This window comes from Catharus ustulatus, chromosome Z (assembly GCF_009819885.2).
Source record: "Catharus ustulatus isolate bCatUst1 chromosome Z, bCatUst1.pri.v2, whole genome shotgun sequence".
NCBI lineage: Eukaryota > Metazoa > Chordata > Aves > Passeriformes > Turdidae > Catharus > Catharus ustulatus.
In genome coordinates this window covers 11220268-11235618 of record NC_046262.2, presented here as the reverse complement: position 1 = coordinate 11235618, position 15351 = coordinate 11220268, and the positions used below count along the sequence as shown (strand labels likewise).

Sequence of the window (15351 nt, the reverse complement as noted above, 5' to 3'; positions counted from 1 at the left end):
GTGCCAATTTCCATCCCAGGAGATGCCACCTTGACCATTGAGTCTTAAGTATTGTGAGGATGTGCTGGTTTTGGCCAGGGCAGAGAACAAAGCACTGTTTCTCCACAGCAATTGGTACGGGGCTGTGTTTTGGCTTTGTGCTGAGCACAGTGATGATAATAGAGATGGTTTTTTTAGCAGCGCTTATGCAGAGCCAAGGTCTTTTCTGAGTGCATGGAAGGCTGGGAGGAGACACAGCTGGGATAGGTGACCCCAACTGACCAAAGGGATATTCCTGACCATGTGACATCATGCTCAGTGTGAAGTGAGTAAAGACAGGACATTTGGAGCAATGGTGTTTGCCTTCCCGAGTCACCATTACAGGTGACAGGCCCTGCTCTCCTGGAGATGGCTGAACTGCCTGACCATGGGGCGTGGTGAATTGATTCCTTTTGCTTTGCTTGTGTTTGTGGTCTTTGCTTTTCCTATCAAACTCTCTCTATCTCAACCCACGAGTTCTCCAGCTTTTTCCCTTTTTCTCTCCTCAGCACATGGCTGCCTGGGGCTTGGCTGATGGTAGGTAATGGAGGAAAGAAATACAGCTTCCCACTTCTCCCATCCTTGCAGGTGGTTGTGCTACACCTCTTCACTGACAAAACAGAGCCAAAACAAGGGAATAAATTGGGTCATCAGTTATCCCTCTAGCATATCTCACTTGCTCCTCATCCACCCAGATATATTTAACATAACACAATTCACAGAACCACATACTGGGTCAGGTTGGAAGGCACCACAGCGGGTCATCTGGTCCAAAATCCCTGCTCAAGCAGCATCATCCCAGAACACCCAGCTGATGACTGCGTCCAGACAATTCTTGAGTATATTCAGTGAAGGAGAGAGGGAAATCTCTTCCACTGCATGATCACACATGAGTTTTTTCTCATGTTCACGTGAGATTCTCCATGCATCAGTTTCTGCCTGTTGTCTCATGTCCAGCTGCCCAGCACCACCAAGCAGAGCCTGGTTCCTCCTCTGACCCCTCCCTGCAGACACCAATGAGGTCCCATCTCAGTTATCCCTTCTCAAGGCTGAACAGGATCTATTGTCTCAGCCTTTCTCACAACAGAGATGCTCCAGCACCTTCATCACCTTTGTAGCTCTACTGGACTCATTCCAGGAGCTCCACATCTCTGTTGTGCTCCAGAGACCAGAACTGAGCACAGACTCCAGGTGAGACCTCCTTAGAGCTGAGGAGCAGGGCAGGATCATCTCCCTTAACTCCTGGCAGTGCTCTTCCTAAGGCTTCCCCAGATTCTGGTGGCCCTCCTGGCCACAGGGGCACTGCTGGCTCATGGAGAGCTTGTTGACCACCAGGACCCCCAGGTCCTTCTGCACAGAGATGCTTTCCAGCAGGTTGGGGCCAGCCTGTGCTGGCACCCAGGGTTCTTCTTCCCCAGGTACAGGACTCGGCATTTGCTTGCGTTGAATTTCAGAGAGTTCTCTGACCATCTCTCCAGCTTATCGAAGGCCCTCTGAAGGGCTCGCAGGCAAACTGTGTCGGAAGAAGACTCGGCATGGGACAGCGTAGGGTGGCATTAAGGGGAGAGCACGCTATGACACCAGAGGAGCAGCACGGGATTACACTGGAGGGCAACACGGGGTAGCATGAGGGGAGCGTCGTGTGATGGCACGGGGGGACAACGCGGCATGAAAGCAGGAGCACAGCACGGGATGGCAGCAGGTGGACAACCCCGGGTGACACCGGGGGACAGCAGGGGATGCCAGCAGGGCCCGGGCTGTGTGCGGCCGGCCCGCAGCACACGTGCGGGGGCGGTGCCGCTGTCCCGAGCGGGCGGACATGGCGGGGCGGCTGCGGAGGCTCGGCGGCGGTGAGGGAGCGGCGGGGACAGCGGGGACAGCGCGGGGACAGCGGGGACAGCGGGGACAGCGGGGACAGCGCGGGGACAGCGGGGACAGCGCGGGGACAGCGCGGGGACAGCGGGGACAGCGCGGGGACAGCGGGCTGGGATGGCCGGGGCTGGGATGGCCGGGATCGGGCTGGCCGCGGTCCCTGCGCTCGGTCCGTGCGGGTTCGGGAGGGATGGCAGCACCGTGCGGAGGAGCAGCGCTTTCAGTGCAGCTGCAAATCCCTTGGAACTCTTTCCAATTTCTCTAACTCATGGGTTTTCAACTACTTTTTTGAGACTGGACTCTAGTAGATTCTATATTCATTAGTGTTGTAAGTGGTTGTAAGGAAAGTGACACAGTGTGTAATTTCAGGAAACTTTATTCTTCAGTCATTTCGCATGCATTTCGGAAATTTGTTAAAACTTTAGGCTTTTAAAAATAAATGTGTAACTCTCAGGAGATAGTGTTCTGGGTGCAGAAACAGTCTTTTGAAATAACTCCTCGCAGAATGGCAGAATGGGTTGGGCTGGAAGGGCCCATCTGGGTCATCTGGTCCAACCTCCCTGCTCAACCAGGGCCATCCCAGAGCACAGGGCACAGGATTGTGTCCTGACAGTTCTGGAATATCTCTGGTGAGGGAGACCTCACAACCTCCCTGGACAATCATGTATCTCTTTCTGATACCTGCCATCTACAGTTAAATGAAAGGCAGGACAGTGTGATATTCCCAGGACTTTGGAGCAAGGGTGGAAGATGACAGCTGGAGTTGTCAGGGCCCTAAGCACAGCTCGTGTGCCCCGACCCCTGGGCTGTACCCTTTGCCCAGGAGCCCTGATCCTTCAGCCCCTGCCTCAGCACGAGCCTTGCCCACCCCTGGCTCTGGTCCTGGATGGACCTTGGACTTCTGCTGTAGCCGTGTGTCCCACCCTGTCTGCCAGTGCTCCCGCCTGGGCTCCCTGGGTGGCCCCTGGACCTGACCCAGCTCCGTTTATGCAGGGCATTGTCTGTGAACCCTGCTTTCCCCACCTCGTTGTGCTCTGCTGGGCCTCTGTCCTGCTCCCTGGGAGCGCTGAGGTCACCCTGGGTGCCTGGCTGTAGAGCATTCACCCACTGCTTCCAGATAAGGACTTGTATTGCAAACAGTTTTCATTTTTTAAATAAAAATTATTCTTCCATCAAAATAGAAGTCCATGTGAATCTGAAAACTTGAGTTTTAATGGATGAGACATACATGCCTTTCTTTTTAAATTACATATATTCTGCCTGTTACTTACTTTTCCCCAAAGAAAAAAAAAAAAAACCAAAAAAACCCTCCAAAACTTGCCGTGACTGTAACTCATGTGTTCCCTGCATATTGAGCAAATTTTTTAAGTGTGTAGTTCGCCAAGTGTTTCACAATTCTCTTACTATTTTACAGTTGCCTTTAGGCAGCAGAAATGGAAAAGTTCTGTCTCGACACAAGCAAAAATGCCTCCTTGCAATTTTGTACCTGAAAAATATGAAGTAAGTCATGCATACTACACTGAATTTAAATAAAGCTTCATTACTGGGTTTGTGTGACAGGTTCATCTGCTAAAATATGATTATAAAATTTGCTTCTTTGGGCACAACCCAACTGCTACAACCAGGATATAACCTGTAGATGTATCTGTATCACAAATCTGTAATTTTAAAACATTTAAGAAAGAGGTATGTGCAGAACAGCAGCCTTATTTCAAAAAGCTGAGTTTCAAAGGTTTTTAGAACAGCCTTCTATGTGCCAGAATCTGTTATGATCTTAATCCTGTGGCCTGCTGTGTAGTCTATGTGCTCCACAACAGTTCCATGAGTCTGGATCTATAGAAGGAATGGATGGATTCTGACTGTTTTATTCCACCCAGTCCTATCCGTATGAGCGCATACAGAAGATCCGTGAACAAAATATTGCCCCTTCACTGCGAACGTATTACAAGAAGCCATTGCTGCTGCACCAGGGACATATGCAGTGGTTGTTCGATCATGAAGGACGAAGATACCTTGATCTCTTTGCTGGGATTGTCACTGTCAGTGTTGGACACTGTCACCCGTAAGCATGTTGCTTTTTGATTTGTGGTGTAAGATACAGGAAGAGACACCTGTGTTTGTTTTGTGCTTCATTAATCTGCAGCACTGTGAGCCTAAAACCAGAATATAATTTACTGAATTGTCATATGTCACGATTAGTTCAATTTCTGCTACATTTTGAGGAATTAATTAATTTGGGCTCCTTGTTGCTCCATCTGGCAGACGGTGCAGCATCTGCGTTTGCAGAATCAATAGCACAGAGGTATGTGCATGTATGAGTGTGCAGTCTGTGTGGAATTCAGTCCCTTTGTCTCTCCCTTGCTACATGCAGGAAGGTAACTATGGCTACCCAGAAGCAGCTGGCTCGCCTGTGGCATACCACCAATATTTACATGTACCCAGCAATCCACGAGTATGCTGAAAAGCTAACTTCTCTTTTTCCAGATCCACTGAAGGTAAATTGCTTCTGACAGGAGCAGGGGCTGCTGAAGTGGGTGTCTGTTCATAAGAAGTATTTATTAAATGATCAAGAGCCACAATATCTCTAGAGAGAAAATCTGGATGGGGAATACAGTTCAAGAGCATAAGGGCCCTCAGGGTCTTTTCTTTGTACCCAGCTGTAGACAAGCACAATATCCCAAATTTCTGTTCTGTTTGTTTTCTCCCTTCACTTGTCGCTGTGAAAAGGAATTGCTGGCTTAAAAATTACTTAGAAGGAACAAAGAAGATGTTTGTTATTCTTACATGTAGCTGGCATTAATTTTCTTGATCTCATGAAAATCCACAGTGAAAATTGTTTGACAGTATTTTGTGTAGTATGTGTAAATGTTTACCAACATTTAAATAGATAAACCACAAAAATGTCATGTTTCATATGCAGTGAAACAAAATAATTCTTGTTTTCAGGTAAAATAAATTGGTGATAAAATGAAATTGGGCTAGCAGAAGAGAATGAAGCTATTGCAATCTTAAAAATGGAAGGAGAGCGAAAAAAAATTTTAAATGTCCTGCTTAGTTTGACCCAACACTTTCATTTCTTTCAATCAGAAATCCACCATAGGAAAACACATAACCTGAAAACTCTTGAGATTTTTCTGTACCCTCCCAGAGCACATCAGTTGGATCTTTGTTCTCATCTATAGTGTAAGGGCAACACTAATTTTATCATGCTGAGGTCACCCTGTGGCAGTGCTGGGCTAGAGTTCATCGTGTTATTAAGGGGCATGATCTGATACCAAAGAAGAAGGAGGTGTTTTTGTGCTGTACTGATCCCAAGTGTTCTCCCACAGGTGGTTTATTTCACCAACAGCGGGTCAGAAGCCAATGATTTAGCTATGTTCATGGCAAGACTACACACTCGCAACTTCGACATCATCTGTCTCAGGTAATGCCAACAGAGCTTCAGAAAATTCCTCTGTGTATGGAATCACTCTCTACATGCCTGAAAACAAGAAATAACTGAGAACTCTTTCACCCCAGGTCTGCAGAGGAGAATCCTATAAAATTACTTTATTTGACAAAGCGAGTAAACCAGGAGCCGAATTTTTCATACAGTATGTTAGGACTAGTTTGCAATAAAAATGAAACTTGCAAATTTTGTTCATGTTACCTACAAAATTATCTGATGTCTGTGTTCAGGGTGTGCTTTGGTAGACTTTTGTTCATGTCCAGATCAAGAGGGAGCAACTGCTTCATTGTTCCTCCACTTCCCTTCAGCAGTGCCCCTTTATGAGGAGTGCAAAGGTACCTCTGGAGCAGTGGTGCAGTGAACCTCAGCAGGGAGCTGCTCCGCCTGAGAGCTGATTTTTGTTTGGTTTGCTTAGCTGCCTTGTTTTTCTATCAGAGCCCTGAACCACAGTTCACTGCACAGGTACACAAACAGCTGTTCTGGCTTAATGACAGGGAATAAAGCTGGGCTGAACACCAGTGCGCTGTAAACACCAGCATAAACAGTTGCTTTACTGTGTAGCCCAGGGGGCTTCAAATATTAGAATAAAAGCCCATGTTAATGAAGAGACGTATTTTTCTGTTACTGCATTCAATAGAACATTGGGTACCTATCTTGCTTGGGTATTCTCACTAACCAATTTTGATTTGTGTACAAAACTGACAGCAAACCACCATCTAGTTTAATGATTGGCAGCATCTATTGGAGACAGCAGCTGTTTCCAAGATTCAAATGACAGAGATGTTTGCTCTGTAGGGATCAGGTGCCACAGCAGAACTTCATGAGGCACTGTCTGAATTACTGTTGGTTCAAATGATTGTACTCATCTCCTTGCAAACATTTCTTCACAGTTTTTATATTTGAAATTGCAGTCAGAATCAAAAGGCAGAGTGAAAAATGGCAGTAGGAATCTTCTTCATTTCAGTGCAACAATGCACATTTTCCCCAACTATTCATGTCTCAGAAGCAGGCCTTCTCAGAACAACTGATATTGCTCCAGACACTTCTTGGAAATGAATGATGTTGATCTGCTTTGTTTGAACAGAGGAGGATACCATGGAGGCAGCCCTTACACGCTGGGTTTGACATCTCTGACTCCTTATAAGCACGGTGTTGCCAATGGCTTTGGCTGTACAACTGTGAGATTTTTTTTTTTTAATTTTTTTTTCTTAATAATCTGAGTAACTAACAGTTTGTTTGAATATTTCAGCAATTGCTATGTTCTTTGTCCTCAAGCACTTTATGGTCACCAATCAAAACTGCAGTGTAGCAGTTTCTGCTGTGTAAATTCAACAAGAGCCAGAGTCCCCTTTTCTTCTATGTATAGTTCCTTAGGTCAATTTTGAGTTAGGACAGCCATAACATGAGTGATCCATGATTTGCAGTTCTTTTGTCATTCTTGATGCTTGCATGGGAGTCTGTATAAGGACCAAAATGATGTTATGAACCCTTTTATTCAAGTTGGTTCTGGTAGATCTGTGCAAAGCTGCTTTCAGATGGTCTGGAGCAGATCCTTCACTATAATGAATAGGAATCCCATTTTAGCAAGACAGGAAACATCTCTGTTAAGGAGATCAACTGAGGTTAAATGGCAATATGTTATGTCCCTGCCCTTGAGCAGATTGGAGTAACTTTCTGTCTGGAAGCTGCTATTGGTGACTCCCATAGTTACAGGTGACAGCTCAGCCACATTATTAACCATAAGAAGGCTCATTTACAGCAGCTTCCCAGCCTGTCAAACTGAGTGGCCTGAACTCATGTGGTATTTCATCAGCAGCAAGGATTAGAAAGCTGGAGTTGTCTCTATTATATCTGCCTGCCTCCCTCTATTTTGCAGATTGTGTTCATACTTCAGAAATGACACCAGCAACTCTAAAAATGCTGGCATTACCTTTAGATAACCAATATCTTGACTAAGAACAAAAAAGGAATAAAAAAATCAGTTGAATGACTATTGCTGGAACAGTCTAAACTTGTTGGTTCCAAAACTGTCCTGGTTATTTGATGTTACTCTCAAGTGTTCTTCAGACAAGTTTGTTGAACTGTATTTGCCCCTTGACTCTAAAAGCTCTTTTTCTGTTTTGCCATTAGTCATTGAAAGGTGTCGTCAGATCTGTAGATATTTCTCTTATATTTGACAGACAATGTTACCTGATGTTTTTCGTGGTCCATGGGGAGGCAGCCATTGTAGAGATTCTCCAGTGCAAACTGTTCGAAAATGCAGCTGTACTGAAGGTTGGTCCATGACAAAAATTTGGTTTTCGGATTCAAAATACTAAAGTGCTGTGAAAATAGGTTATAGTTACCTCCTCAAGCAAAGTACATTTCCAGTTAGGTTTTGCAAGGCCGACCAAAAAAAAAAAATGCAGAGAATCTCAGGATCATGTATCCCAATGGGAAAAAATTGGGACAGATGACACCACGTTCTCAGATTTTTTCTTGAAATCCCAGTGTTTGTCACTCTGGAAGCTGTGGAACTCACTTCAGCACATCTGGAAGAACAGAAGTGCTGATGGTCTTTTTTGCTGTTTCTGAAGTTCTGACAGCTTTCCAGCTTCTATATCGGAGTAAGACAAAGTAAGGACAGCCTGCATCCAGCAATAGGCAGAGGTTGTACATGGGGCAAAATGTTCCATACACAATACCTTGTGAACTCTCTCTACTGCTGCTCTGCAGCTAACAATTCCCATCAGTTTTTCTATTGTTTCAATAAGCACTTTTTATTATTTTAATTCATATGCACACATAACAGAATGTTTTATTTTAGCTTTACTGTCCCCAGTGAACAGCAGCTTTAGCCATACTAATTGCTCTGTTCTTTATTTAAGCACAGACTGTATTCTCCAGAATCCTCCTACCTGCACTAACCATGGAGTACACATGGTTTAAGAGGAGACTCTCTCCTTTAATGTTTAGCTTTCTACTGTTCACTTGAGAGGTGATATTTACCACACCATCATATAACACTTGTTGCTTAGATGCATAGTTTCATGTTTTGAAGCTAGTTTTGTGTCATATTAAGTAAATTCCCTTCAAACTTTTCCCCCTGTGAACAGGTGAATGTCATGCAAAAGACCAGTACATTGAACAGTTCAAAGATACTCTGAATACCTCAGTGCCCAAGACAGTAGCTGGATTTATTGCCGAGCCAATTCAAGTAGGTAGTTTGCCATTTCTTGGTTGTGATAGCACAAGTAGTGTGAAATACTCAAATCTGATATTCTTTAGCTGCAACCTGAACATAGATGTTTGCTGATTTTTACTATGGTTTTCTAATATTTTAAACACTTTAAATGTTTGAAAGATTGGATGCACTGCTTTCAAATTTCAGCTTTTGTCACTGACTTCAATGAACTAGAATTTTTCTCATTAAATTAAACACAGAATCATGACTAAACATACACTTTTTTTCTGCATTTAAATAGTATGATGCATGCTATGGCTTGGTTTCTATTATCTCCTTTCAATTTTCATTACTATTTCTGTAAACTTTTAACTCAGCCCTCCTTCTCCCTCTTTTAGTCATGTTGTCCACTGTATTTTTAACAGCTGTCCAGCAACTGGTGGCCACAGGATTCATTGTCCTAATGTTTCACCCTACATTCACAATTGCTTTATATGTGGAAAAATGGAGAACTTATCCTGGGCAAGAGAAACAATGTGAGAACTGTGTCTACAAGGAAAAACTGGTTTTGGTGTTTTCTAAGCACTGAAGTTCTTGAGTCTAAAAAGCTGTTCTAGTCCAGGTGTAGGGTAGAATTGAATTTCCAAAGCAGGCAACCTTCTAAACAAATTAACCAAAGAGGAAATATGAGTTCTCTGGTCAATTTCATCAGCAGTTTCTGGGTTTTGCTGTGTATAGATTTTCACAGTCCTCATTTTGCCAGTTTATTGTTAATTGACTTGGTCTTACAGTGGTCATGGCCTCTCAAACATTCATGCCAACACAACGAACAGAACAGCACAGCAGGCAGCACGATGGAATGGGAATGCGTGACCTGAGCAGGAGCTTTCTGAAGTGGTTTCATTGCTGGAGCCAGAAGCTTGAAACAGCAGTCCTGCTGTTACCTGAGGGCTGCTAGTTGTTTTTTTTTCAAGTAGAACTCCTTTTTCCTTGTTTGTTCCTGAAAACATTGTGTTTCTCTCTTGGCAGGGTGTTAATGGAGCTGTTCAGTACCCAAGAAATTTCTTAAAGGAAGCTTATCAGCTTATAAGGGAAAGAGGGGGCCTTTGCATTTCAGATGAAGTGAGTCAGATTTTTTTACCTAAGAATTCTAGAGTAGGGTGCCTCTGAAAGTTATCATAAAAGAATCCAAGTGAAGCCTGGAAATAATCTAAGTGAAATGCAATGTACTTCATAGCTTGAGTTTAACACGGTGTTAAACTGCATTTTTCTAAGCATAGGGGCCTCCCAGTTTTTACTGCCTTTACTCAGATTTCAGGCAAAGGTAATATTTGTAGCAGACTTCAGTCTTTGCCTTCTGGGAGCAGTAAATTTACACAAATACGCAGCAAATGCTACTTGTGATGGAAGATTTGTCAAAATAACCCTTCCTTTTATGAGTTGACAAATATAGAATACAGAAGTGAGTTGATTGCTCTACCTCTGCAAATACATTTTAGAAGTAGATTTTTTTTTTAGCTAAAACAATATTAAAGTGGTATCAAATGCTTCAAATGCTTTACATTTCCTATCCACTTTGAAATGGAAGCTGCATCTTATTTGTGCATCTCACCAGGCTTAAGACATGATGACATGTTATCACATGAAAGAAAAATCCAATTACAATAAGTAGCATTTTGTGTAGAACCATCTGAATAAGGGTCCTAATACAAGTTAACTCCAGATGTAATTGCTGTTTAATGCAAATCGCTAACAATAGAAAGACAAGAAATTATCATAAAGTGTGAGAAAGTGATGAGTGTTTCTCTGAATTTTTCCTTTGAAAGGTACAGACAGGATTTGGACGGACAGGCAGCCATTTCTGGGGATTTCAAACACATGGTGTAGTCCCTGACATCGTTACTTTGGCAAAAGGAATTGGTAATGGCTTCCCAATGGCAGCTGTCGTTACAACGAAAGGTATAAGTGTTCTGTTCCACCATGATGCAAAACAGAGTAATTGCAAAATACAATACAAAATAATTACTTGCAGAGAGATGTGTGTTTAAAAATCTGAATGTTATTTATAAACTTTATCTCAATCTAGCTTTTGACAAATGAATTGAATCTTCATTGCTTCACTTGTTCCACCTTGTGTACAGAGTGCTGTATTTAAATGGGTTTAGTTGTACAACTGAAGAAGGAACTTGTGAGTGGTTTGCAAGGCTGGTAAAAGGGCCTGGAAATCCCCACTGAATCCACTGTTTACTGATAAATATCCTGTGAGTAAAGACAGCAGGATGTTACCCAGATGCTTGATTCCTACAAATGGCTGTCTTGTTCTAGTAAAGAAAATCTGTAGATGGCAGGTGAGAGTGTATGTTAGAAGCATGACTTTCAAAAGTTTTGTTTCGGCACCTGTTAGGCATTATAGTTTTTGGAAATACTCATATTTTGCACAGACTGCTTTCAGGAAATCTTACTGTGTTGTCTCCAGTAGAATCAGAGTTGAACCACAGCAAATGTAATTGTTGTTACAGTAACAAATGTCCAAAGCAATTAAGTGACAAAACAAGGCAGAGGAGGCCACCAAGATGATCAGAATGGCAGAGCACTTCTCCTAAGAGGAAAGGCTGAGAGAACTGGGATTGTTAAGCCTGGAGAAGGCTTTGGGATGACCTCTTGTGGCCTTCTAGTGTGAGAAGAATGGAGAGAAACTTTTTACAAGACCACGGAGTAACAAGGAGGAATGGCTTTAAACTGAAAGAGATTAGGTTTAGATTAGATATGAGGGGAAAGTATCTTTACTGAGAGAGTGACGAGGCACTGGTACAGGATGTTCAAAGAAGCTGTGGATGCCCCATCCCTGGCAGTGCTCAAGGCCAGGTAGGATGGAGCTCTGAGCAATCTGGTCCAATGGAAGTCGTCCCTGCCCATGGCAGAGTGGTTGGAACTTGGTGCTCCCCAAAGTCCCTTCCAACCCAAACCATCCTGTGATTCTATGATTCTGTGATTCTGTGAACTGAAGGAGTAACCAGTGTTGTTCTCTTTTTTTTTTTTTTTTTTTAGAGATTGCAAGTTCCTTGGCTCAAAACCTTCACTTTAACACATTTGGAGGAAATCCTTTGGCCTGTGTAGTTGGAGCTGCAGTTCTTGACGTAGGGAGAACATTACATAAGTTTATCTATACCACAAGTTCTTTGTATGAAAAGACGAAAATTGCACATGTAAATTCCTATGTGGGCAATTTTATAGATAATTAAGTAAAGTACATAAACATATGCATGTATACATGCATGGCCAGTAAGCCCCACGCACAGGAAAAAATCCTGATTAGTTTAATTGCAAAAATTTTCAGATCTCTAGAAAGAGCCAGAGCCCTATAATTATGACTTCAGAACCATCTTTATCTCCCTTGGGTTCTTTACTTCGTTAATAAAATTGTAGGAGAATACTTTCTCAAAAGCCTTAGCTAGTTCTTTCATAGCACTACACAAATCCACAGCTAAAGTAAATCTATTTTCTGGAATGTATGCTTAGGAAAATTTTTTTAACTTAACGGCTTTTATGTTATGTTTTAAAATACCTTAATGAAGAGTTACAAATACCTAAGGTCAGAAATCCTTTTGGAAAAGAAAATACTTCATGAAGAACAAAACAGAAAAATGTGCAACATGTTTCACTTATGATCCAGTAGAAAATCAGTCAGTGGGTAGTAGGTCACTATTTGTCTTGATTATGCACAGAATATTAATTCCTGAAGCTCACTTCATTACAGCAGATACTATTTCTATTCATGTTACTTTCCTGAGTGGTTTGTGGGGTTTAAGCTATTAATAAGATGGATGATTGTATAAAGAATCCATGTTTTGGGCTTTTTCAACTCTGAAATAACTTGGAATCTGGCTCTGAAACAATTCCAAGGAGATTATTAGAGTAAGGAAGAATAAAATGGAGTTGAAAGAAAAAGGAAAAAAAAAAGAAAAGTAGAAACAAACACTTTATCTTCTGTAATTATTTTTGAATACAATTTTCCTAAATGGAGAAGTTAAGCTCATGTAATGGTTTGTGTTTAGGTGCCAGTATGTGCCTTCAAATAAGAATTCTGATTAAGGAGGACAGTGTAAAGAATGAAGAAAAGATTGCTATTAAAAAGCATGTTGTTACTAAATATAGTACTCAAGCTGTTCCCTGCCTAGTACACACAATTTAGCCTTGTCAAATTATATTTTTTCTCATGATACTGAAGAAAATTAGAATATTCTGGTAAGATTGTGAAAATAATCCTTCTGGTCAGGTATTTTCCAGTTACAAGTACATATGAGTATGAATTACTGGATTAAATTTAAGTTATAAGAAAAATGTGAAAAGTGCCACAGAAACATCAAAGTATTATGTACAATTGTATTCTGATGCTGCTACAAAGATTTTAAGAGAAGAAAAATGTGAGCACTGAGGTAGTGAAGGTATAGTGTCAAGTTCAATGGAGATTAACAGAATGTGTTGAAAGCTTTTCCTGCAACACTGTCATGGTACTTCATTTTAACCAGGCTATTGAAGAAGATGGTCTACAAAAAAACAGTGAGGATGTAGGAACATACATGCTACTGGAGCTGGCTAAACTACGAGATCCATTTGAGATAGTTGGAGATGTCCGTGGCAAGGGACTTATGATTGGAGTAGAAATGGTGACAGATAAGGTTAGTGACTTCTTCATTCCTTTCAATTTACAGTGCCATTGAAAGTTTTATCACATTTAATTTCAGTTGAAATAACAGAAATATTTCCTGTTAAAAGCAGACAATGAAGTGGGAAAACAGGGAAAACATGTCTCTGGCTAAAACTGAGGCAGAACATTCCATCATTCAGCTATTTCACAAGTTTTGAGCAAACAGTGACATCCACCTTAACTGCACAGACTCATGACAGCAGACAAGTTATGCAGCTAACGTTTTCAGCTAGAGGTGGGATTTATTGGAGACTGGAATATACATCTTTGTCACAGAACTAATTTAGAATACCTAAGTGAAGTTTAGTATTTCCTTTCCTTAGGACAGTCGGCGCCCTCTTCCAGCTGAAGAAATCAATCAGATCTGGGAGGACTGTAAAGACATGGGGGTTCTGATTGGCAGAGGAGGGCTCTACAGTCAGGTACTGAACCTCTGGTTATAAATAAAGCTTACTTTCTATCCTTGGGAACTACATCCCCATTTCTCTCAAGTTAAATTAATTTAGTTTAGTAAATAGACTAGAGAATGTATACTCTTAGCAGCTATCTCTGTTCAATGTTGCTTATTTTAAACCTGGGCAGGAACTATTTGATTCTTTTCAAATATTCTGAACCAGCTCAAAGTTTGCAGTTTTCCTTCAGAGGAACAACTTCCCCTAGGAAACCAAGGTACTACAATCTATGCAATTTAGAATAATTAAGCAATACTCAGGACCAAGTCTTTGCACAGTTTAGGTTATCACTGACACATTAGTACAAAACTAGTAGTTCTTTGAGTCTGGGGAGCTGGTGATGTTCTAATTCTACGGTAATTAAAGGGAAAAAAATGGTGTTGACAGCAAGTTCAGCATCAGCACAAAAGAGAGAATTGGATGTGAAGGCCATCAGCCCACACTAGCTGAGGATTACATTACATGCTGTAGCCAGGACACTGCATCAGCTCTCTGCAGCACTCAGTTAATGGCAGAGAATTGCCTCAGGGCTGGTCCAGTCAGTGAAGCCCTCTGACACAGAAGAAGCAGGTTCCATGTGAGATTGATGGAGGGTAGCTAAAATAAATCAAACACTGTGTCACCTCATCAGTTCTTCCCCAAGTCACAGACCAGGAGGCAGGTAACAAGCTGAAGCTCAGTGCAGTAAAATCTGATTCTGTTTGGTAAGAGGGCTGTTTATCTGTGAGTGTTTGCTTCTGCTGGGGCTGTGGGTGGGAAAGCCCATTATTCTGTTCTTCCTGTATTAAGTCCTGTGACGTGATGCCAGAAAAATCCAAAATTTAAGATTCTTACAGAAGGTAAATACTCTTGGATCATAGATCAAACATTCTAATTTAAGAGCCTATGTTTTTGACAGCTGTAGCTGTACATATAAGCCTTCCTGATCTACATGCTCTCCAGCTATAGCACCCTAACTACAATCTAGTATTTAGTGATTCATTCATAATGTATTCTCTTAAAAGGCCTTTAAAAACAGCAAATCGGCTGACACAATGCAAGAGCCTCCACTCTCAGCAGATACTACTTTTCCCGGTGGTAGAGCTGCAAGAAAGGAAAATACGTCTGTCTCTGTTCTTTCTTTGTACAAATCCATCTGAGATTTTACTCTGTCTCTGTCTGCAGTAACAGAGCTGCAGACACGACCTACTCTACTTAGGTCTTTTGTGGAGGCAGTTAGGTTATCAAGAGGGGGTCATGAGTCAGATGCAATTCAGTGCAGTCAAGTTCAAAATTGCTCCACTTCAGAGTGCATTTATCATAAGCCTCAGTGCTGCACTGCTGTTCTCCTTTTTTCCTCACTTTTTTGGGGCGGGAGTGCTGACCCAGATATGCTTGAAACCATATTCTTTCCATACAATTTGAGCCTTTCTTTTTCTTTTTGTTCTCTCTCCTCAGACATTCAGAATTAAGCCTCCCATGTGCATTACTAAGAGAGATGTCGACTTCGCTGTGGAAGTACTTCATACTGCTTTACAGAGACACGTGGCAAGAGCAACTGCAAAATAGGATTGATTTGTTTCCTTACATGAGAGGCACACACAATCCCTGATACTTGTGACCCAGGCTGGGCATTAATCTACCCTGGAAAATAAAATCATAGTGCGACGATTACATGTTTCTTCAGTATCATAAGAGCATTCTGACAGAC

The 15351-nt window shown here is 42.0% G+C and overlaps 1 protein-coding gene across 7 annotated transcripts; it reads left to right on the top strand.

Moving 5' to 3' along the window:
• Positions 1–1538: 1538 nt before the first annotated feature.
• On the top strand, positions 1539–15311 carry AGXT2 (alanine--glyoxylate aminotransferase 2). 7 transcript variants are annotated; one of them, XM_033085559.1, is made up of 14 exons: positions 1539–1563; positions 3305–3390; positions 3768–3952; positions 4262–4385; positions 5220–5314; positions 6423–6516; positions 7519–7612; positions 8434–8534; positions 9531–9623; positions 10328–10460; positions 11550–11638; positions 13031–13180; positions 13533–13631; positions 15099–15311. In XM_033085559.1, the coding sequence occupies exons 1-14, from the start codon at positions 1554–1556 to the stop codon at positions 15207–15209; spliced, it is 1464 nt and encodes a 487-aa protein (XP_032941450.1). In that variant the 5' UTR covers positions 1539–1553; the 3' UTR covers positions 15210–15311. The 7 variants fall into 7 exon arrangements, 5 of the variants coding, with proteins under 5 accessions (XP_032941450.1, XP_032941451.1, XP_032941448.1 ...); XR_004420743.1 differs by lacking the exons at positions 1539–1563; positions 15099–15311 and adding exons at positions 1790–1868; positions 13281–13444 and having other exon boundaries at positions 13533–13619; XR_004420742.1 differs by lacking the exons at positions 1539–1563; positions 15099–15311 and adding exons at positions 1790–1868; positions 13278–13444 and having other exon boundaries at positions 13533–13619.
• The last annotated feature ends 40 nt before the right edge of the window (positions 15312–15351 follow it).

Coding starts and splice junctions, on each gene's coding strand:
- AGXT2 (XM_033085557.1), top strand. CDS start 1,838: ATGGCGGGGCGGCTGCGGAGGCTCGGCGGCG. Junction 4,386..5,219: donor TTTTTCCAGATCCACTGAAG/GTAAATTGCTTC, acceptor GTTCTCCCACAG/GTGGTTTATTTCACCAACAG. Junction 11,639..13,030: donor TTGGAGCTGCAGTTCTTGAC/GTAGGGAGAACA, acceptor CATTTTAACCAG/GCTATTGAAGAAGATGGTCT.